General features: G+C 46.0%; 1 protein-coding gene across 1 annotated transcript in view; it reads left to right on the top strand.

Moving 5' to 3' along the window:
* The window catches only part of Rhoj (ras homolog family member J), an 86,686-nt gene that overhangs the window by 53,586 nt on the left and 14,480 nt on the right, over positions 1-18,620 (top strand). Inside the window, exons 2-3 of the mRNA XM_048415612.3 lie at positions 6,719-6,777; positions 18,516-18,620. The exon at positions 18,516-18,620 is cut by the window's right edge and continues 60 nt beyond it. Coding sequence (XP_048271569.2) covers positions 6,719-6,777; positions 18,516-18,620 — 164 coding nt within the window. The remainder of the gene's footprint in view (positions 1-6,718; positions 6,778-18,515) is intronic.

The following is an 18,620-nucleotide window of genomic DNA, read 5'->3' as shown; positions in this document are numbered from 1 at the left end:
TGGTTGGAGTTTACTGTACGTTTCAGCCACTCAGGCAATATGAATGCAGCAACACACCCAAGCTTTGCTGGTATCTGGACGTGAGAATAAATGATATCTGGTCAGGGCTGAGAAGATGGCCCCGTCAATAACGAGTCTGCCTCACAAGCACAAAGACCTAAGCTGGACACCCAGAACCTCCCCTAAAGAGCTGTACACGTTGGTGCATGTTTATAACCCAAACGCTGGGGAGGCAGAGACAGGCAAATCCCTAAAGCTCCTTAGCCATCTGTCAAGCCTATGCAGTTATATCCAAGCCAGTGAGAGACACCCTCTCAGAAAAAAAAAAAAGCAGATGGATGCTTCTTTAAAAACAGTATTTGCTGTTTCCTCTGGCCTCCATGCACACACCCAAACACAAGTGCATCAGCAAAGATGTAAAAACACACAGAGACCAATAAATAAATAAATAAATAAATAAATAAGAAGAAAGAAAGGAAAGAAGGAAGTAAAAAAGAAAGAAACTGATTTAATAATGTCAATTCTTTTCTGACCCAAAAGGAAAACAAGCACAGAGAAAGCTTTAGATTCCTGGAAGATAGGAAGGGTTGGTTAGGAAAGCAGATTTTTCCAGACTAAGTGTGGAGCCAGTATTCCAGAACTTTCTTCCCAGCATCCCAAAGAAAGGGGCTCCAGCAAAGGCATCACGAGTACAACAGATTGCCAAAGTTTTTGATCAGTTCTGGGCTGGAAAGGAACAAAGGAGAATGAACCAGGGGAGCCAGGCCTGGTGACCAGGATTTTCTATGCTCATACAAGGTGTTTGGCTCTCAGTCTGCACTTATTCTAGAGACATTGAGGAAGCATAGAAAGTGGAACTTGGAGACCAGGATATCAATTAGGGGATGGAACCTGCAAGAGACAGTTGTAGGGATGGTAAAATAATAACAATAATGATGATAATAATAATAAATGATAATAATAGTAATTTTTAAAAGAGAGTCTACAGATATCTCGGGGCCAGAACGCGCAGAGGTGAGCTCCAAAAAAACACCGAAGAAGGAAGGGTGGGACCAAGCAGGACTGGCGTGCCAGGGTGCGGCTGTCTGGCTCTTTCTTTGGCTTGGCCTCATCCCCAGACCTCAGTCAGCTGAGTCTAGAGTTCTTCCCAGTCGTCCTCTCCTCCCATACACTCCCCTTTTCCTTCTTCATCAAATAAATCCTGACAAGGAGATATTTTTCCTGAGCATCCATCCCACACCCAGAACCATGGTGACAAATCTTTTCAGGAAGCCCCGTTCCCCAAATACTGTTCTAGTTATCTTAGAGTAGACCTTTAAGACGAGGAGGCAGAGCCCAGTGGTGGTGGTGCACGCTCTTAATCCCAGCACTCAGGAGGCAAAAGCAGGTGGATCTCTGTGAGTTCAAAGCCAACCTGGTCTGTACAGCAAGTTCCAGGACAGAGAATTCCTGTCTCAAAAGAAGAAAAGAAAAAGAAGGAGAGGGGGGATGGTGACACTTATCTGTACTTCCAGAGGGGCAGGGAAATCAGGACTGTCAGTCCATCCTTGGGTCTAGAGTGAGTGAAGAGCAGCTTGAGCTATGGACACACTGTCTCAATGGATATGGGGGAGGAGAAAAGAGAAGGGAGAGAAAGCCTTCTGCTCAGAACCCCAGGGAATTCTCAGGAAGCCTCTTGGGTTTTCCCCTATGCTGACGCATCTTTTAAAACAGAGAAACCCCCCACAGACCTTTGTGTCACACACGCATACAGTCTGACGCTCCAATAACAAAAGGGGCCCTGGCAAGGAAGGAAATGAGACGCTGAGGCGAACTGGTGCGGATGGGCTGATGCCGACCTGCAGGAAAGGGCCAAGCAGCACTAAGAGCCAGACAGGCATTGGAAAGATGAGCACACGTGCATGCACACATGCACGCGCACACACACACACACGTGCACACACAAACATGTGTGCACACGCACAAAGGAATCTGCCACCACTTATATTTAGGAAGCAGTGTTTGGTGTCTAGCTTCATACTAACTGCTTTCTAATGGTTCTATGGGAAGAATTCATAACTAATGCCCCTGAATTTGCCCCTTAAAAAAAATGGACACCCACACTTCGGAGGCTTGGGATAGGTGTCGAACATGCCCAAGCCCAAGCGGCCTTCGGAAGGGAAAACATTGTTTCGGTTTTGGTTTTTTATTGGTTTTGTTTTTGAGGCAAGGTCTTGCTGCGTAGCCCAGACTAGCCTTGAACTCTTGATGCTCCTGCCTCAGCCTGCCCACTGCCTAGCTCCTCAAGGTGGCCTTTGGACACAAGTTACCATCTTGCTGGCTCACTCACTCCTCAGTTCATCCATCTTTGACATGAACAGAGAGCTGCTGCATGTTTAACTTTCTTAAAATTCTGTTTCTTGCTGGATCTAAAAGTTAGTGTTTCTTCCTCCCAAACGGCATTCCTATGCTGCGACCCGCACCACACAGTCAGGCTTTATCCAGACACTGAAAGCGTACGTTAGTGGCATGGCTAGTCAGTTGTACCCCCAGAGAACTGAAGGGCAAAGGGGCTCCCCATAACTGAGCTGACATTTCTACTTTTGGAATCGTGGATCTGACCTTGCTCTAGCACGCTGAACTTCAGAAGACTACTTTGAGCCTCTGAGACAGCGACCACCCAACAGGGAAGAGGTTTGGAATCCTACGTCTCATGCCATCGCATCCGACTGGACTGATGGCCAGTGGACTTAGGCGTTTGCAAATCACACCGCTTTAAGATGTTGAAATGCTGAGGGAAAGAGGCGTCAGTCCTGGCTGGGCTATTTTTTCTCTGGGTTAAGTTAATGATCCTCAAGGGAGCAAACTTGTATCCTGGCTGACACGCCTCAAGAAATGAACCACTCCAATTCACCCCAGAACTGACACAAGGAAGCAAAGAGTTTGATGGAACTGAAAAAAAATCTTTGTTTTACCTATTTAACAGGTCCTGGCCAAGTGTTCACGCTTTCTTGAGAGAACCATCCAAGCTATCAGCTTGTCATTCGGCCTGCTCTCTTTAAAAACCCTCTACGTCTAGAAAACAACTCTCAAAGCATCCAGAATAAAAGGCATTCTGGGAAGACTACCTTGGTATGGCCTTCCTGGTAGCTTTGTAGTCAGTGTTTAGCCAGGGAAGATCTAGCCATAGTTCCAAGGACCCTTGTCTTCATGACAAGGAGTGGATCCTGTGCAGTTTCCATCCCGAGTATTCAACATCTACTTCATATGGCAGAATTTGTGATGGGTACAGGGACTCTGTCCTCAGTGAGAACATAAGACAGATTTAAACACCTACCATTTAGGGTAGAAGGTAACTAGTGGTCCACAATTAAGATTCTCATTATACAACAGTTCATATGCATTGAGTACTCGGTAGAAAGACTGACACCTGTCCTCAGAATGGACTAATTATGCGCTTGTTGGATACATTCATTCAGTACCTGATGTGAACTAGGATGTATGTCCTAGTATATTTTCCCATCACACATCCTTCTCACAAATACCCTCTGATCCCATTTTTTTTTTTAATATTCTTGTCGCGATCATTTATGGCAGGAGAGGCGTACGCCACAGCACACGTGGAGGTCAGACGGCAACCTGTGGTAGTCAGTTCTCTCCTTCTGCCACGTGAACCTCCACTTTTAACAGAAAAGGAACACGAGACTTAGGGGTGCTAGATGAGGTCCCCAGGATCACCCCAATGATGAAAGGCAATGGTAGGATTCAAAGGCAGGGTTGTCTGGGGAGAGCAACCACGCTGTGACCTCATTTCGTGGATGATTAGCTCTGGGTGGCAGGCAGCACCTTCCTTCCATGGAGTCGTGACTAATTCTTTGCCGTGTCGTGGAGCCTCCAGGGACACAGACTGGTAAGCAGTAGGACGACCACTGCCTGCGAGGACTCTTAAAGCCATCTTGTAGAACTGATGCTGGCATTTGTCTCTGACGTCCCTTGATGTCCTCTAGCGAAAACAGGGAAGAGGGACAAAAGTGGCCTCAAAGATGGAGACACAAGCTCTAAGTCCTGCTTTTAGCATCCCTCCAGCAGGGCTAACAGAGCTACTGACGGCAACCCTGAAAACTCACCCTGTTTCCACACCATCGGCGGTATCCTCCCCTATCCTGTACCACCATTTGGCTTTAACCCAGGGAAACTCTCTTCATTCCTTTTCTTTCCATTTTCTCAGCCAAAGGACTTTGAGAGCGTGAAAAAGCCTTCAGAATAAAGGCTGAGTAAGGGAGCCATAACATGCTGGGAAAATTCAGCGCCATCCTGGCAGACTCGGCTTAGACATCTCCCCCAGCACATCTCCTCTGACCAAATGCCAGCAGAGTGTGCAAATGCATTTGCACACTAAGCCATGCTCCCAGCCCTCTGTGTTACCCGGGCATAGTGTATGTATGGTACACTGTGCATGGTTATGCCTTTCACTGGCTCTGGACAGATGGGTCTGCATCTGGTCTCTCTGTTTATAATTCTGAGCTCAGTCCAGGAAGCCTGCAGATCACTAGAGAAGAGAAAGGCAAGAAGAGGGAGAAGACCCTACATAGACTCTCGGCTCCTGGCTCAGCCTTCCTTGCTCACACTTGTCTCAGGCCTGGTGAAGCGTCCTGGAGTCCCAGCTGCTAGAGAGAAAAGGATGCAGCCTGAAGGAAAGGGGCCTATGGGGGAGGGATGTTCTCTAAGAAAAGGGGGGCAATGAAAGCAGGGCCTGCAGGGCTCCAGAGACAAAGGTCACAGGCACAGCTTAGGAGTGTTTGCAGTACTCAGTGTGGCCTCTGAGACGGCTCAGCTCCTACTACTTGCCCCCTATTAGCCTGGGGCCTGTGGATCATGGAGCAGTGCACAGGATCTCATGAACAGCAGCCCTGACCTCCACGGACCCGGCTCACCCGTGGCAGGAAATTCCATGTTGTAATAGCTGGATTTCTTCCATTCATTCTTGACCCATGACTAGGTAACCAATTGGTCATTAAAGAAATCATTTAGGCCAATTTTAGGAGCCTCAGTCTAGGCTGTCCTCTGCTAATGGGCACAAAGAAGGAAGTAAAATGGGACAACGAGCTCTGGGCACCCCTATTTCCATTGCTAGCCTGACTTAGGGACAGAAGTGAAAATATTTAAGTGCCCCCACCCCTGCCTGTCCGTGTTAACCATGAGGATTTGGTAGAGCTGGGTTTGGCGTTGAAAAACACACACTTAGAAGCACATCTGGCTGCGGTCATGTTATGAAACTGAACACATGTGGATCCAAGTAGATTAGAAAAACAGTCCCCAGTATCTGGGGAGACTCTGCCTTTCAAACAAGTGCTTCGCAAAGAGCGGCATTAGGAAATGTTCTCACACACACGATGCTCATCAACCTGAAAATAAATCAAAGTAAAAGTCAGCACCGAGTCAGTCACCCTGAGCAGCTGGCTAGGGAACGAGGCTGACACATTAGCCATCTGGCTCTGAAAGGCCACCCTCCATTCACCCTTCATTTCCTGTGCAGCTGATGGCAGAGGGGATCAAGCCCACTTTTACCTTGTCACTGCACGTTTTTTAATCAGCCTGGGGGGGAGGGGTCTTGCTCTACTCAGGCTTCCCAATTTCCCAGCAGAGATTTGGATTTTCTGGACGTTTAACCTTGCTCTTCCCACTCGCCAAGAGAACCGTATCCCTCCTGCGTGCAATCTGGTCCCTCTCGGGTGGGCAGCAACTTGAGACTTTATGTCATTCCCAGACATGTGCGGAGCGGCTGGTATTTCCACATCACTCCTCACTTTGGGCACAATTGCTTGGCAAGGCATCAAGCCTGCTGGGCAAATCTAACCCTGTCAGTATGTGAAGTCACATACCTGAAAGCGCAGGCCCAGACAGCACCTGGATTTTATTAATATCTCAAAGTTGGATTAACAACAGATTTCGTGTGTGTGTGTGTGTGTATGTGTGTGTGTGTGTGTGTGTGTAGTATATGGTCAGGTGCATATGCACGCACATACATGTGTGTGCAGGTATCCACGTGTGGAGCAGAGGTCAGAGGTTAGTTTCTGATGTCTTCCTTGGTGACTCTTCCAGTTTCTCTTTGGAGACAAGGTCTCTTACTGAAGTTAGTGCTCACCAATTGACTCTACTGACTGGCCAGTGAGGTCCAGTGCCTACCTCTGTCCCTTCCCTGTACCCGTGTACGAATGCTCACGTAAGTACCTGTGAGGCCAGGTACAGATGCCTGGCCGTTTTGCATGGGTTCTGGAGATCCCAAGTCAGGTCTCCATGTTTGCACAGTGAGCGCCTTACCAACTGAGCCATTTCCTCGGCCCAGAGAACACAAAGGTTTCTAATGGCTAATTACCTGACTCTCTATCCTGAAAGGAAACTCACAGTAAAGATGGTGATAACCTAGCTAGAGAAGGACTTAGCATCCTTTATCTTCAGGAGCTTAGCTTTGCAGAGCCCAGTAAAGGCCAACAGCCTAGAGAGAGTACTCGAGTAACACCAAAAATATCCATCTCCATTGAGAGATTTGGAGTTGGCTCAGACCATCTGCTGTCACTGCAGCCCAAGGTTCTCTTTCATTTGGAAACTAGGCTGTCAGCTTGGTTTAGAACACACACCAATGAGACAGATGCTCAGCCTCCCTGCCTAGAGAGATGCTGGCATGAGACAGTCTACCGATTGAAGCCTCGTTTATGAATTCTCTTCTTTTCTCCCCTAGTGACCGTGACAGTGGGAGGCAAGCAGCACTTGCTTGGACTATACGACACCGCAGGACAGGTATGAGCTCACTGTCTTCATTCATTAAGGGTTGGGGGAGGAAAGGGGTGTAGGAGAAAGCATGGTCCATCTGGCTCATCATGCAGGAGCTAACAGCATGGGCATCTCCCATTCTCATCATTTGGGGCCCATAGATACTCTACCCAAATGACAACCAAATGCCCATTTTTAACTTTAAAATATTGATATATATTGATATATATATATATATATATATATATATATATATATATATACCTAAATTGTTGTTCAAGATACTGATGATATGACCAACACTGCAAAACCATCAATAACAAAATAGCAAAGTAATATCTAGCCAAGATTTTCAATTGTCTCCAACCCAAACCTGTTCCTCATCCAAGATGTACAGGTTTATTTTACAAATTGTAGCTTTATCCTTTTTCCCCATGCTATTTTCTTTGCCCATCCTTTATTTGATTTTCCCTAATGAGCTATGAAAAGGCTCAGAAGAGATGAGGTGGGGATATGATGGACTAAGGACTAAAAGGAAAACAAGGGTCTGAATGTATCCCACAGATGAAGGTCGATCCCGAACCACTGGAAAGCGACTCTAAGTTTTCTAAGATTCCCCAGATACTCTGGTTCTGTCGCAAGTGTTTCTTTGGGCTTGAGAATGGAAGGGCATGGACTTGAATCCCCAACAGCGAACTTGCACATGGCTGACCTTGGGTGAAAATACTGGGTAACCGCCTTTCCCCCCACTTCACACAGAGCTGTGGAAAACGTCCAGGGTTAGAAGTTTGCCCAGTGGAGGAGGGGATGTGAAGGAGCCATGGATGGCTGTGGCCTAATTTCTTGGATAAAGCGTGTTACCATATGTCTTGAATCATTTATTTAGGTCAAAACCAGCGGGTTGTTCAGTCAGTCAAATTTATACAGCTTAAATCCTTTGGAGTGAATATTTGACCGTGATCTTTCCCACTGTGAGTTTCTTGGTAATTGTTAATAGCTATGCATTTGTCAAGGCCTTTTCTCACAATTATCTGGAGATTTGTCATTTTGTCAACTTGAAAGCTCTCTGTTAGAAAATAAATAAATGGGATCTCTTCAAGGTTTTCAGTGTGTGTGCAAGGACCACCACCAAGTGTATGTGGGGCATCAAAGCTGCCGTTTTCCAGCCAGAGCAGGGAGCAGGGATAGTCTAGCATCAGACACAAGGCTCCTTTCCAGGACCCTCGGGAGTCTACCCATGACCAGATGACTTGGAAAACCACTGTCAGAACTAGGGAGTAGGGCGCCCTCTCCCATCAATATCAAGAAAGAGAAACACAACAAGGGAAAACATACACCCCTAACAATTCAAGTGGAAAAGTCACTCTGTGTCCTCCAATACAAGAGAATGCAGATCCTAGCAGAACACATCCCAGCCAATGAGGCGCATGGATTCAGAGGCTGGAACTGCCTACTCTAACTCAGTCACGTGATCAGTGGGCTGTCTCTACTCATCTGTGCATGACAACCCCAGTGTGTAAGGTCCATAGACTCCAGCGTGCAAAGCTCGGTGCAGAAAGGGCTCTTTCACACTCGGAAACTGCTCTGTCTCCTTGCCTTCTCAGAAGATTCTGGAAGGCCCTGCCCATTCGGCTCTCCCCCTGCTTCTGTAGTGATCCACAGCAACTACTGGTTCCTATGTATCGATTGCCTCAACAGCAATATCCCTCGATCCCTACTTCAATCCACACCCAATAAAACCATTTAAAAGCTTCTGTAGAGCTGTCTATTCTTTAAAAGAAAACACTAGGGTAATTGGAAATGATAATATATTGTGAAAATACCTTTAATATGTTGGGAAAATACCTTTAATATATTGTGAAAACACCTTTCAACTTCATATTGAAGCAGAAGGGTGACCCAAACCTCTGACACAGGGTGAGGAACGCTGTAAAATATAGTAACAAGTAGATTCACGCTATTTCTTCCACTTAATTTTCACCTTATTGCTTTCCTCCACTTATTCTGAAATCTCCAGACAGACAAGGTTCACAGGGGGAGCATGGAGAAAGGAAATCAGAACACATCTGAAGGTTCCTTCTGGGTCTCAGGTTCTGTGATTAAGAACTTTAGAAGGTAATTTCAAGAAATCCTGATAGAACTTGAGGTAATTAATCAAAAAGGTTTGCGCTGAGGCTCAAGGGAGGCCTTTCAGCCGCGGAAGATTTTGAAATACAGGGACGTGTTCCAGCGGAGGATAGATTGTCGTTTGTGTCCTGGACCAGCAATTACCAAACTTGAGCATGCACCAGAACCACACAGGGCTTGTTAAAAACCAGTCACAGGGCCGCACACCACAGCTTCCAACACTTCAAGTCCAGGGTGGGTCCCTAGAATTTGTACGTATGATAGGTTTCCGTTGCTGCCACTCTGGACAGCACACTTTCCGAGCCTCCGCTCTAGGGGCTGTCGTTAAAGTGCTGTCCGCTGACCTGCAGCATAACTTGTATGTGGAGTGTCTTAGAAATGCAGATTGTACTTGGGGAGGCTGAGGCGGCAAGGTCAGAAGTTCAAAGTCATCCCCAGCTACATAGGAAGTGCAAGGCCATCCTGGGCTACATGAGACCCTGTCTCGAAAAACACAAATGCTGGACCTTAGATCCTGGCTCCAAGTTAAGGGATTTAAGTCTTTAGTGGCTGAAGAATGCTTCCAACAAAATAACGACCTCGACAAATTAGCCAAAAGAGCTTCACAACAAATTTAATTTAGAAGGTGTATTAGTCCAGGTTTTCTGGAGGAACAGAGCTGATAGGATAAGAAAAAAAAAATCAAACATTGGGTTAGTAAAGACTTCACCCCTCAGATGGCCAGGCAAGTAATAAGGTCAGTCCTCCGAACTAGTCTCTTCTGGTCAGGCCAACTCACCTGTGTATAATATTTGTAATACACACACATATATACATATATACACATGTGTGTTTGTGGGACCTAATATATATACGTGTGTGTGTGTGTGTGTGTGTGTGTGTGTGTGTGAGAGAGAGAGAGAGAGAGAGAGAGAGAGAGAGAGAGAGAGAGAGAGATTTAATAGTATGACTTACCGACTGTGGTCCAGCTAGTCCAACAGTGACTATCTGTCAATGAAAGGTCCAAGAATCCAGTAGTTTTTTCAGTCCATGAGGCTCGATGTCTCAACTGGTCTCCATTATGTGCTGAAATCCTGAAGACATAGGCTCTAATGCCAGCAAAGGAATGGGCTTGCCAGTGAGGGTGAGAGACAGCGGGCAGAGAGCAAGCTTCCTTCTTTCACGTCTTTATATGTTCTGCTAGCAGAAGGAGTGGCCCAGATTAAAGGTGGATCTTCCCACTTCAAAAGGTCCAGGTCAACAGTGGATCTTCCCATTTCCAATGATTTAGACAAGAAAAATCCCTCACAGGTGTGCCCAGTCACTTGGGCTTTCGCTAATTCCAAATGTAGTCAAGTTGACAACCAAGAACAGCCATCCCAAAAGGATGTCCCAAAGTCCCAGTCCCCATTCTAAGTAGGATCATCTCCCCTTCAGTGATACTAGCAAATGTTCCTGAAGTTTCATGGCTGAAGAACACTGACAACTAACTAAAAGGTGAGTCCATTACTAAATAAGGCAAGAGAAATGACCTCGGAGCATATCAATAACCCCAGAACCACAAGTGCACCACAGAAATGAGTCTCTGTCCTGAGCTAACTGTGTATTGGAGATGGGGTTATGGAAGCAACTCAAGAAGCAAACTCTGAGAAGTACACTTGAACGCACTGGCACAGGGAACCTCTTCCTAAATAGAACCCCAGCAGCACAGACACTGAGAGAAACAATTAATAAATGGGAACTCCTGAAACTGAAAAGCTTCTGTAAAGCAAAGGACATGGTCAACAAGACAAAACGGCAGCCTACAGAATGGGAAAAGATCTTCACCAACTTCACATCAGACAAAGATCTGATCTCCAAAATATACAAAGAACTCAAGAAATTGGTCATCAAAAGAATAAATAACCCAATAAAAAAAGGAATACAGACCTAAACACAGAACTTCTAACAGAGGAATCTAAAATGGCTGAAAGACACTTAGGGAAATGTTCAACATCCTTAGTCATCAGAGAAATGCAAATCAAAACAACTCTGAGATTCCATCTTATACCTGTAAGAATGGCCAAGATCAAAAACACTGATGACAACTTATGCTGGAGAGGTTGTGGGGGAAAGGGAACACTTCTGCATTGCTGGTGGGAATGCAAGCTGGTACAGCCCCTTTGGATGTCAGTGCGGTGATTTCTCAGAAAATTAGGAAACAACCTTCCTCAAGACCCAGTAATACCACTTTTGGGTATATATCCAAAGGATACTCAATTGGGCCACAAGGACATGTGCTCAACTATGTTCATTGCAGCTTTGTTTGTCATAGCCAGAACCTGAAAACAACCTAAATATCCCTGAAGAATGGATAAGAAAAATGTGGTACATTTACACATTGGAGTACTACACAGCAGAAAAAAATAATGACATCTTGAAATTTGCAGACAATGGATGGATCTAAAAAAACATAATATTGAGTGAGGTACCCCAGTTCTCAGTCATAAGTGGTTTTTAAACATAAAGCAAAGAAAGCCAGCTTACAAACCACAATCCCAGAGAACTTAGACAACAGTGAAGACACTAAGAGAGACTTACATAGATCTAATCTACATGGGAAGTAGAAAGTAGAAAAAGACAAAATCTCCTGAGTAAACTGGGAGCATGGGGACCCTGGGGGAGGATTGAAGGAGGGGGGAGAGGTAGGGAGGGGAGCAGAGAAAAATGTAGAGCTCAATAAACATCAATTTTTAAAAAAGGAAAAAAAAAGAAGAAGCAAACTCATTTTGAAAGGTTTGGGTGAGAGGAATTTGTTATTCCCACCCATGAAGGCAACCTGAGCAAAACTGTTTAACCAGCTTCCCTCTACCATGCAGCCTCCAATATGGCTGCGTCAAAGACAGGCTCAAGACTCCCCTCAGGGTTTCACAACTCAGTCAAGCTTCTGTTGAAGATGGTTTGGTTTGGTTTTGCTATGCTTTGTTGATTTTTCAAGACAGGGTCTCTTTGGTAGCCTTGACTGTCCTAGACCTAGCTCTGTAGACCAGTTTGGTCTCGAACTCACAAATAAAGATGGTTTCTAATGACGTCGTGTATGTGCTGCCAGCACATGGAAACTGGCTTCCTCCCCAGACCTCTGAGACAAACTATCATTTGGGCTTTGTGGAGAGCCCCTTGAAGAAAAAAAAATCTTCAGAATTCAGTCAGATGAAATTTCAAAAACTAGGGCCAGGCAGTGGTGGCACATACCTTTAATCCCAGCACTCGGGAGGCAGAGGCAGGCAGATCTCTGAGGTCAAGACCAGCCTGATCTACAGGCCAGTCAGAGAAACTCTGTCTTGGGGAAAAAAAAAAAAAGGCCACCAGAAAAAAAAATCAAACATTAGGTTAATAAAGCACTTACCGCTCAGATCACCAGGCAAGCAATAAGGCCAGCCCTTGGCCCAGTCTCTTCAGGTCAAGCCAACTCGCCTGTGCGGCTCAGACTCCTCGTCAAGGATTGCTCACAGTTTCTCTGAAAGTGCCTCCTGTACTCAGATTTCTGGCTCAGTCACAGGAAGAGACTAAGAAGGACAACATGCCCAGCTGGCTTGTTCGACATGTGCCATGAGAAATAAAGAAGAAAGCATGGTGCCGGAGTGGTGAGGCGTCTGCTAAGCCTGAACACTCAGCCTGAGGAACTGTGGGGGAGGGGGTTGTCCCAGGCCCATGCCCAGAGCCAGGCGTCCTCTGTGCCTCCAGTGGATTAGCCATGGTGGTGTGACATCTCGCCGTCTTCCCAGTGGTGCCATGAGCAAAGCCAGCTCTCAGTCCCTACTCCGGGTGGATGCACCTCAAAGACAGCAAGCACGAGCGGAAGTGGTGGTCCGCGTCACTGCCGGGAGGAATGAGTGGCCCCGGAGGTCAGGAGCCAGGGACCACCCTCTCTGCAGATACCAGTTTCTCATCAGAGAGGGAGCCCGGGTCCTCTCAAGACCAGAGGCGGCCAGCGCACCGCGAGCATAGGATGGGACCTCTCACTGCCAAACCACAGCCCACAGCAGCTCAGCTGCCACCAATGACTGTGGGAACAGGAAGACCACACTGGCCTGGGGCTGCAGCCACACATCTTCACCAGGACCTGGTACCTGCAGCTCCTCTTCCCCCTCAGGGCTTCGTCTTCAGGAGCACGTGAGCAGGCAGGAGGTAAGTGCAGCTGGGGCTCATTAGTGACAACCCCTGGTCCACTTGGAAGCGCATGGGACTTCCTCTTTGCTATTGGCTGAGCCGCATGGGACTTCCTCTTTGCTATTGGCTGAGCCAACCGGGCCATTTGGAGCACGGAGTGGAAAGTTTGCCAAAAACCTCAGAGTAAATGTTTTCCTCTCCATGAGCAACTCGAACTTTCTCGCCCCATGTATCTCAGAGTGGTTTCTAGGAGTGTGCTCTCTGGAGAATGCTGCCCACGTGATGGGCTATTGGTAAAAGTCATTTCGGGATCCATTCTTACCTTTCCCCTAATCAAGAAAAATGAAGATGAAGGACACTGACTACAGGATGCAATCAAGGTCCAAACATTTGGATTTCATTACTGCTTATAGTTGGGAAAAATGAATTTCAGAGTCATCTCGGGTGTCCAGTGAGGGCAGGGGCTGGGGTTCCAGGAACTGCAGCTGCTGCTGGCCTTGGATGAGGGGTGGATTCCTTTCCCCTCATCATTCACGTCCTCGCTGCAGCCAAAGCACCATTCCAGGGAGTCACACATGGACAGCACCTTAGTCTCGCAACCACACGCGCATTTTACACTTCACAGAGAAAGAAAGCTGGACAAAGAGAACTCAGTCCAAACTACACTAAAGTGGAGTAACAAGCAAGGTAGGTACTTGAATCCATTGAGTCTCCGCTCCTCATGCTCTTGGGCAAGATCCTGAGCTCCCACCCTATTCGGCTTTCCAAGTCAAGTTTGACTTATAGGGAGAATATGAAAGCAAGGCTGGTGCTGACAGCCCTGGGCTAAATGTCAGGCAGCTCACAAAGAAAAAAAAAGCAGAATTTATTGATTTTATTGAGCTCTACATTTTTCTCTGCTCCCCTCCCTGCCTCTCCCCTCCCCTTCAACCCTCTCCCATGGTCCCCATGCTCCCAATCTACTCAGGAGATCTTATCTTATTCTACTTCCCATGTAGATTAGCTCTATGTAAATCTCTCTTAGTGTCCTTATTGCTGTCTAAATTCTTTGGGATTGTGGTTTGTAGGCTGGCTTTCTTTGCTTTATGTTTAAAACCCATTTATGAGTGAGTACATGTGATAATTGCCTTTCTGGGTCTGGGTTACCTCACTCAAAATAATGTTTTCTAGCTCCATCTATTTGCCTGCAAATTTCAAGATGTCATTATTTTTCTCTGCTATGTAGTACTCAATTGTGTAAATGTACCACATTTTTCTTATCCATTCTTCGTTGCAAGGGCATTTAGGTTGTTTCCAGGTTCTGGCTATGACAAACAATACTGCTATGAACATAGTTGAGCACATGTTCTTGTGGCACGATTGAGCATCCTTTGGAAATATACCCAAAAGTGGTATTACTGGGTCTTAAGGAAGGTTGTTTCCTAATTTTCTGAGGAATCACCACACTGACATCCAAAGGGGCTGTACGAGCTTGCATTCCCACCAGCAATGCAGAAGTGTTCCTTTTTCCCGACAACCTCTCCAGCATAAGTTGTCATCAGTGTTTTTGATCTTGGTCATTCTTACAGATATAAAATGGAATCTCAGAGTTGTTTTGATTTGCATTTCTTTGATGACTAAGGATGTTGAACATTTCCTTAAGTGTCTTTCAGCCATTTTAGATTCCTCTGTTGAGAGTTCTCTGTTTAGGTCTGTATTCCATTTTTTATTGGGTTATTTATTCTTTTGATGACCAATTTCTTGAGTTCTTTGTATATTTTGGAGATCAGATCTCTGTCTGATGTGAAGTTGGTGAAGATCTTTTTCCATTCTGTAGGCTGCAGTTTTGTCTTATTGACCATGTCCTTTGAAAAAAAAGCAGAATTTTATTCCCAGCCTCTTGTGAGTCTGAGGCAGGTGGCAGAACTCAGTGTTTTTCCTTGCTATACAGAGAGCAGCCCCTGGGCACTCACCAGACATGCGCATTCTAGGCTTCACTCCAGACCTGGTGCTGAGCAGAATTCCACTGTGCAATGAGTTTCCAGTGATCCAAATGCAAGGAGAACTAACGGCTTCGTGGTTCCACCACTGTCCCTTCATTATACAGCTACTCGTGAATGTATTTGGGGCCCAGATGATCAGCCAGTCTGTGCTGAGTGTTCCTCAGGACCTTTGAAATAACCATCCTCAGTGCCCACACATGACAGCTCCAGATCCACCTCAGATCTGAACCCTTGCTTGCCTTTGCGGGGCAATGGGTAGCAAGTACCCAAAAACCTACACAGACCCAAATCCCTACCTTCCCTGCCCTAGCCCAAGTCCCCTTGCATCCAGTTTAGCCCTCCAAAGCACACAAAGTGGCTTTTATAGATGAACACATTGTCTCTTCACGAAGCACACAAGCGCCTGTTGCCAAGAGTCATTTTCAATATTAAGAGGCCTCAATGCCATTAGGACCATTTAGCCCTTCCTCACGGCTGAGCGAAGTCATCTTCACAAATGTGACCATAACCTACACAATTCAGGCATGTTTCATCACAAAACCCATCCAAGTCATCAGCGGGTATGAATTCAAACTCCCAACCTCCTCACATCGCCAAACCCGAAGTTCTTTTTTATTAATTCTGGACTTCTGCCATAGTTCCTAGCCACAGCCACAACCAGGAGTGGCAGGATCCTCCCAGCCAGGCATAGACCTACTTTGAGAGATGTTTCTTTCTCCAGTCCTGTTGAAATCTATTGGATGTTCTAGTCTGAGAGCTGTGTGGCTGGTGGCAGGGAAAAGAATGGTAACCCGAGCCCCGGGAAACAAGCTGCATCAGAACTGTGCCAGACTGGCACAGCCATGTGGGGCTCAGCGCCCCGTGAATTTAAGCTTGGGGTGCCCAGGAGTGTGTCGTCTGAAGGAGCTGTACTGCTGGCCTGGGGACCAGCCTTTGGAAATTACTATACTAATTCAGGTCTAGAGGATCTTCCAGATTTAACACTGGAATTTTCCAGTTCAGCCAGATAAATGCTCTACCCTCTCAGAATAACTAAAAGAGACAGAGAAACTTCTGCCACCGTTCACCTACATGGGATTGTTTTTTGTCTTTTTATTCTTTCCCCAACTTGATTCCCAGCTCTTTATCCAGCTAATACAGCATCCTTGTGAGTGCCACGCACTCAGTGAGTAATCGGTCCCTTCACATGGACTTACACAGCAGGACTAAAGTTCCTACAGCAAAGAAACCTGGAGCACAGAGCCCTGTGAAGCCCAGAAGCTCACACCACCGAAATCCTCCTTTGCCCGGAGAGCAACTGAACACACCTCTCACCTCCCTGGCTTTCCCATCATCTAAGCAGCATTTTTATTCAATGGCTAGCAGATCAAGCACTAAGTCATTTCTGTCATTTCAGATCACCAGTTAGCCGCTCCTCCCTTGCCTGTTCTGAGGCTAAGCCGATTGTTTTGGTTTGGTTGCTGGCAGCAGGCAGAAGAGTTGAGATTTTGAATATACAGTATCTTCTGCCATCTTGTGGCAATTTGGAGCCAATGCTATCCAAAAAAAATGCACTATCACATAAACCTATGCAGTTAACCTATACAGTGGAGTCACACCACACATTAACCTATACATATTCCCAGATAGCCGAGTCAAAAAAAAAAAAAAAAAAGTCGTAATCTGTCATCTAAAATCCTGAGATAAGGCAATAGCAGGCCAAATCAAAAGCTAGGTCTGGAAACACACAAAATGCTTCCTTTGGGTATTTGATGACTTGGTGGCCCTGGTCCTCCTGTGTGAAATGCATACGATTGTGCCATCTGTCTAGTGCTTCCGGGAGAACTCCAAGAGATACTGCACATCCTTCTTGAAGTGGTGCCTGGTCCTTGGTGAGGGTCCCAAGCCTCACGGCCTGATGATAAAGATGCTGGTGCTACATACAAATAAGCTTTCTCCACTCCAGGCCAATACCTGTACAGTACAGGATGCTTCCATACCCAGCCCAATGCTCCATTTATGTGCCTATGCCCATGGAGGCCAGAAGAGGGCGCTATATACCCTAGACCGGGAATTACAGGCTGTTGGGAGCTGTCATATAGAGTCTGGGCATTGAACCCCGGTCCTCTGGAAGAGCCTAAACACTGAGCTATCTTTCCAGCCCCAAGACCCCGCTTTTTACAATGAATCACCCTTCTTCATAAAATTATTTGTGGACAGAGCATAGGTAGAGAATGAGAACATCTCATCAACCTGATCCCTGATCTATTTATGGTAGTCTGAGTAGAAGGACATCTTATGTTGTGAGGCGTGACAGATGATGACCCAAGCAAAGTCTCTTCGCATGCAGGTCTTAGCATGCGCCAGGACCCTAATGAAAGCCACTGTAGTAAACGGCCACAGAGAAGCTGTGGGCAAGGACCTCCCTGCAGCCACAGCTGCTCTGGGGAGATGGGAATAACCACACTATGCCCAAAGGACAGTGCCCCATGGCATCTGCCATATGTACATAGAATATATGCCTATATGGGATATCACTGTATTGACACAGGTGTGATATATGTGATATGTGATATATGTGATATATGTGACAGTATATGGATACATATATAAGGAAAACGTGTCTGAACATACATTACTATTGACTAAGTGTTACCAAAACTCCTTGGCAACTAAACAACTGGCAAAAAGAAAAGGAAAAAAAAAACTTAACCACACCATCGCACTCAGATCAATTTACAAACAAATCCCAAAAATATTTCTTCAACAAATGTATCTCAGTTGGCAACAATGCTTTGCTTTGTATGTTAGTCTACTCTGTGTTAAATTTGAAAACAATCTATAATTGTCTAATAGAAACTGAGTGGGTCAATGACCTAGCAGTCATTTAAATACTTGTTCCAGGCATGCAATTCTGGTGTCCCAGGAGAATCGCACGCATCCCTGCTAATTGTACTGTTTAAATGGGAGAGTTTCTGAAGACAGAGAAGCCGAGCTGATTGGTACTGGGGGCAAGAAGGGGCAGGAAGTGGGGAGATATGGATCAAAGCACAAGGGTACCATTAGGGAGGATGACTAATTCTCGAAGCTACCGTTCACAGCACAAGAACTACAGAACTACAGCCAGCGGTGAGCAGTGTGTTAGGAAAGTCCTGGAGAGGTAGATTTTAGGCGCTGTCATTGGTAAAAAAAAAAAAAAAAAAAAAAAAAAAAAAAAAAAAAAAAAAAAAAAAAAAAACAGGAACCAAGTGAGGAGACAGATGGGCTTGCTCCCTTAACTGCAATGTAACAAAACATGATGATGGCTATACTTTATCTAACACACAGTTTAAAGGAAATGAGTGGGAAGACATTATGATATGTAAATTGTACCTCAATAAAGCTGTTTACTATTTTTAAGTTGCTCTGAAATGGGAAATAGGAGATCTCTGCGCACAGCGAAGGGCGTGGCTCCCCAGCTGCTACTGTGGCCCGGCCACTGCACGAGTCCCAAGAACCACACCGACTCTGCACTCAGCCTGTACCAACCCCCCTCTGCTCTTCCCACAGGAGGACTACAACCAGCTGCGGCCACTCTCCTACCCCAACACCGATGTGTTTCTCATCTGCTTCTCTGTCGTAAACCCCGCCTCTTATCACAACGTCCAGGAGGAG

The sequence above is a fragment of the Myodes glareolus genome, chromosome 11 (assembly GCF_982192425.1).
Source record: "Myodes glareolus chromosome 11, mMyoGla1.1, whole genome shotgun sequence".
In the NCBI taxonomy this organism is placed as follows: domain Eukaryota; kingdom Metazoa; phylum Chordata; class Mammalia; order Rodentia; family Cricetidae; genus Myodes; species Myodes glareolus.
This window is presented reverse-complemented; position numbering and strand designations above follow the sequence as displayed.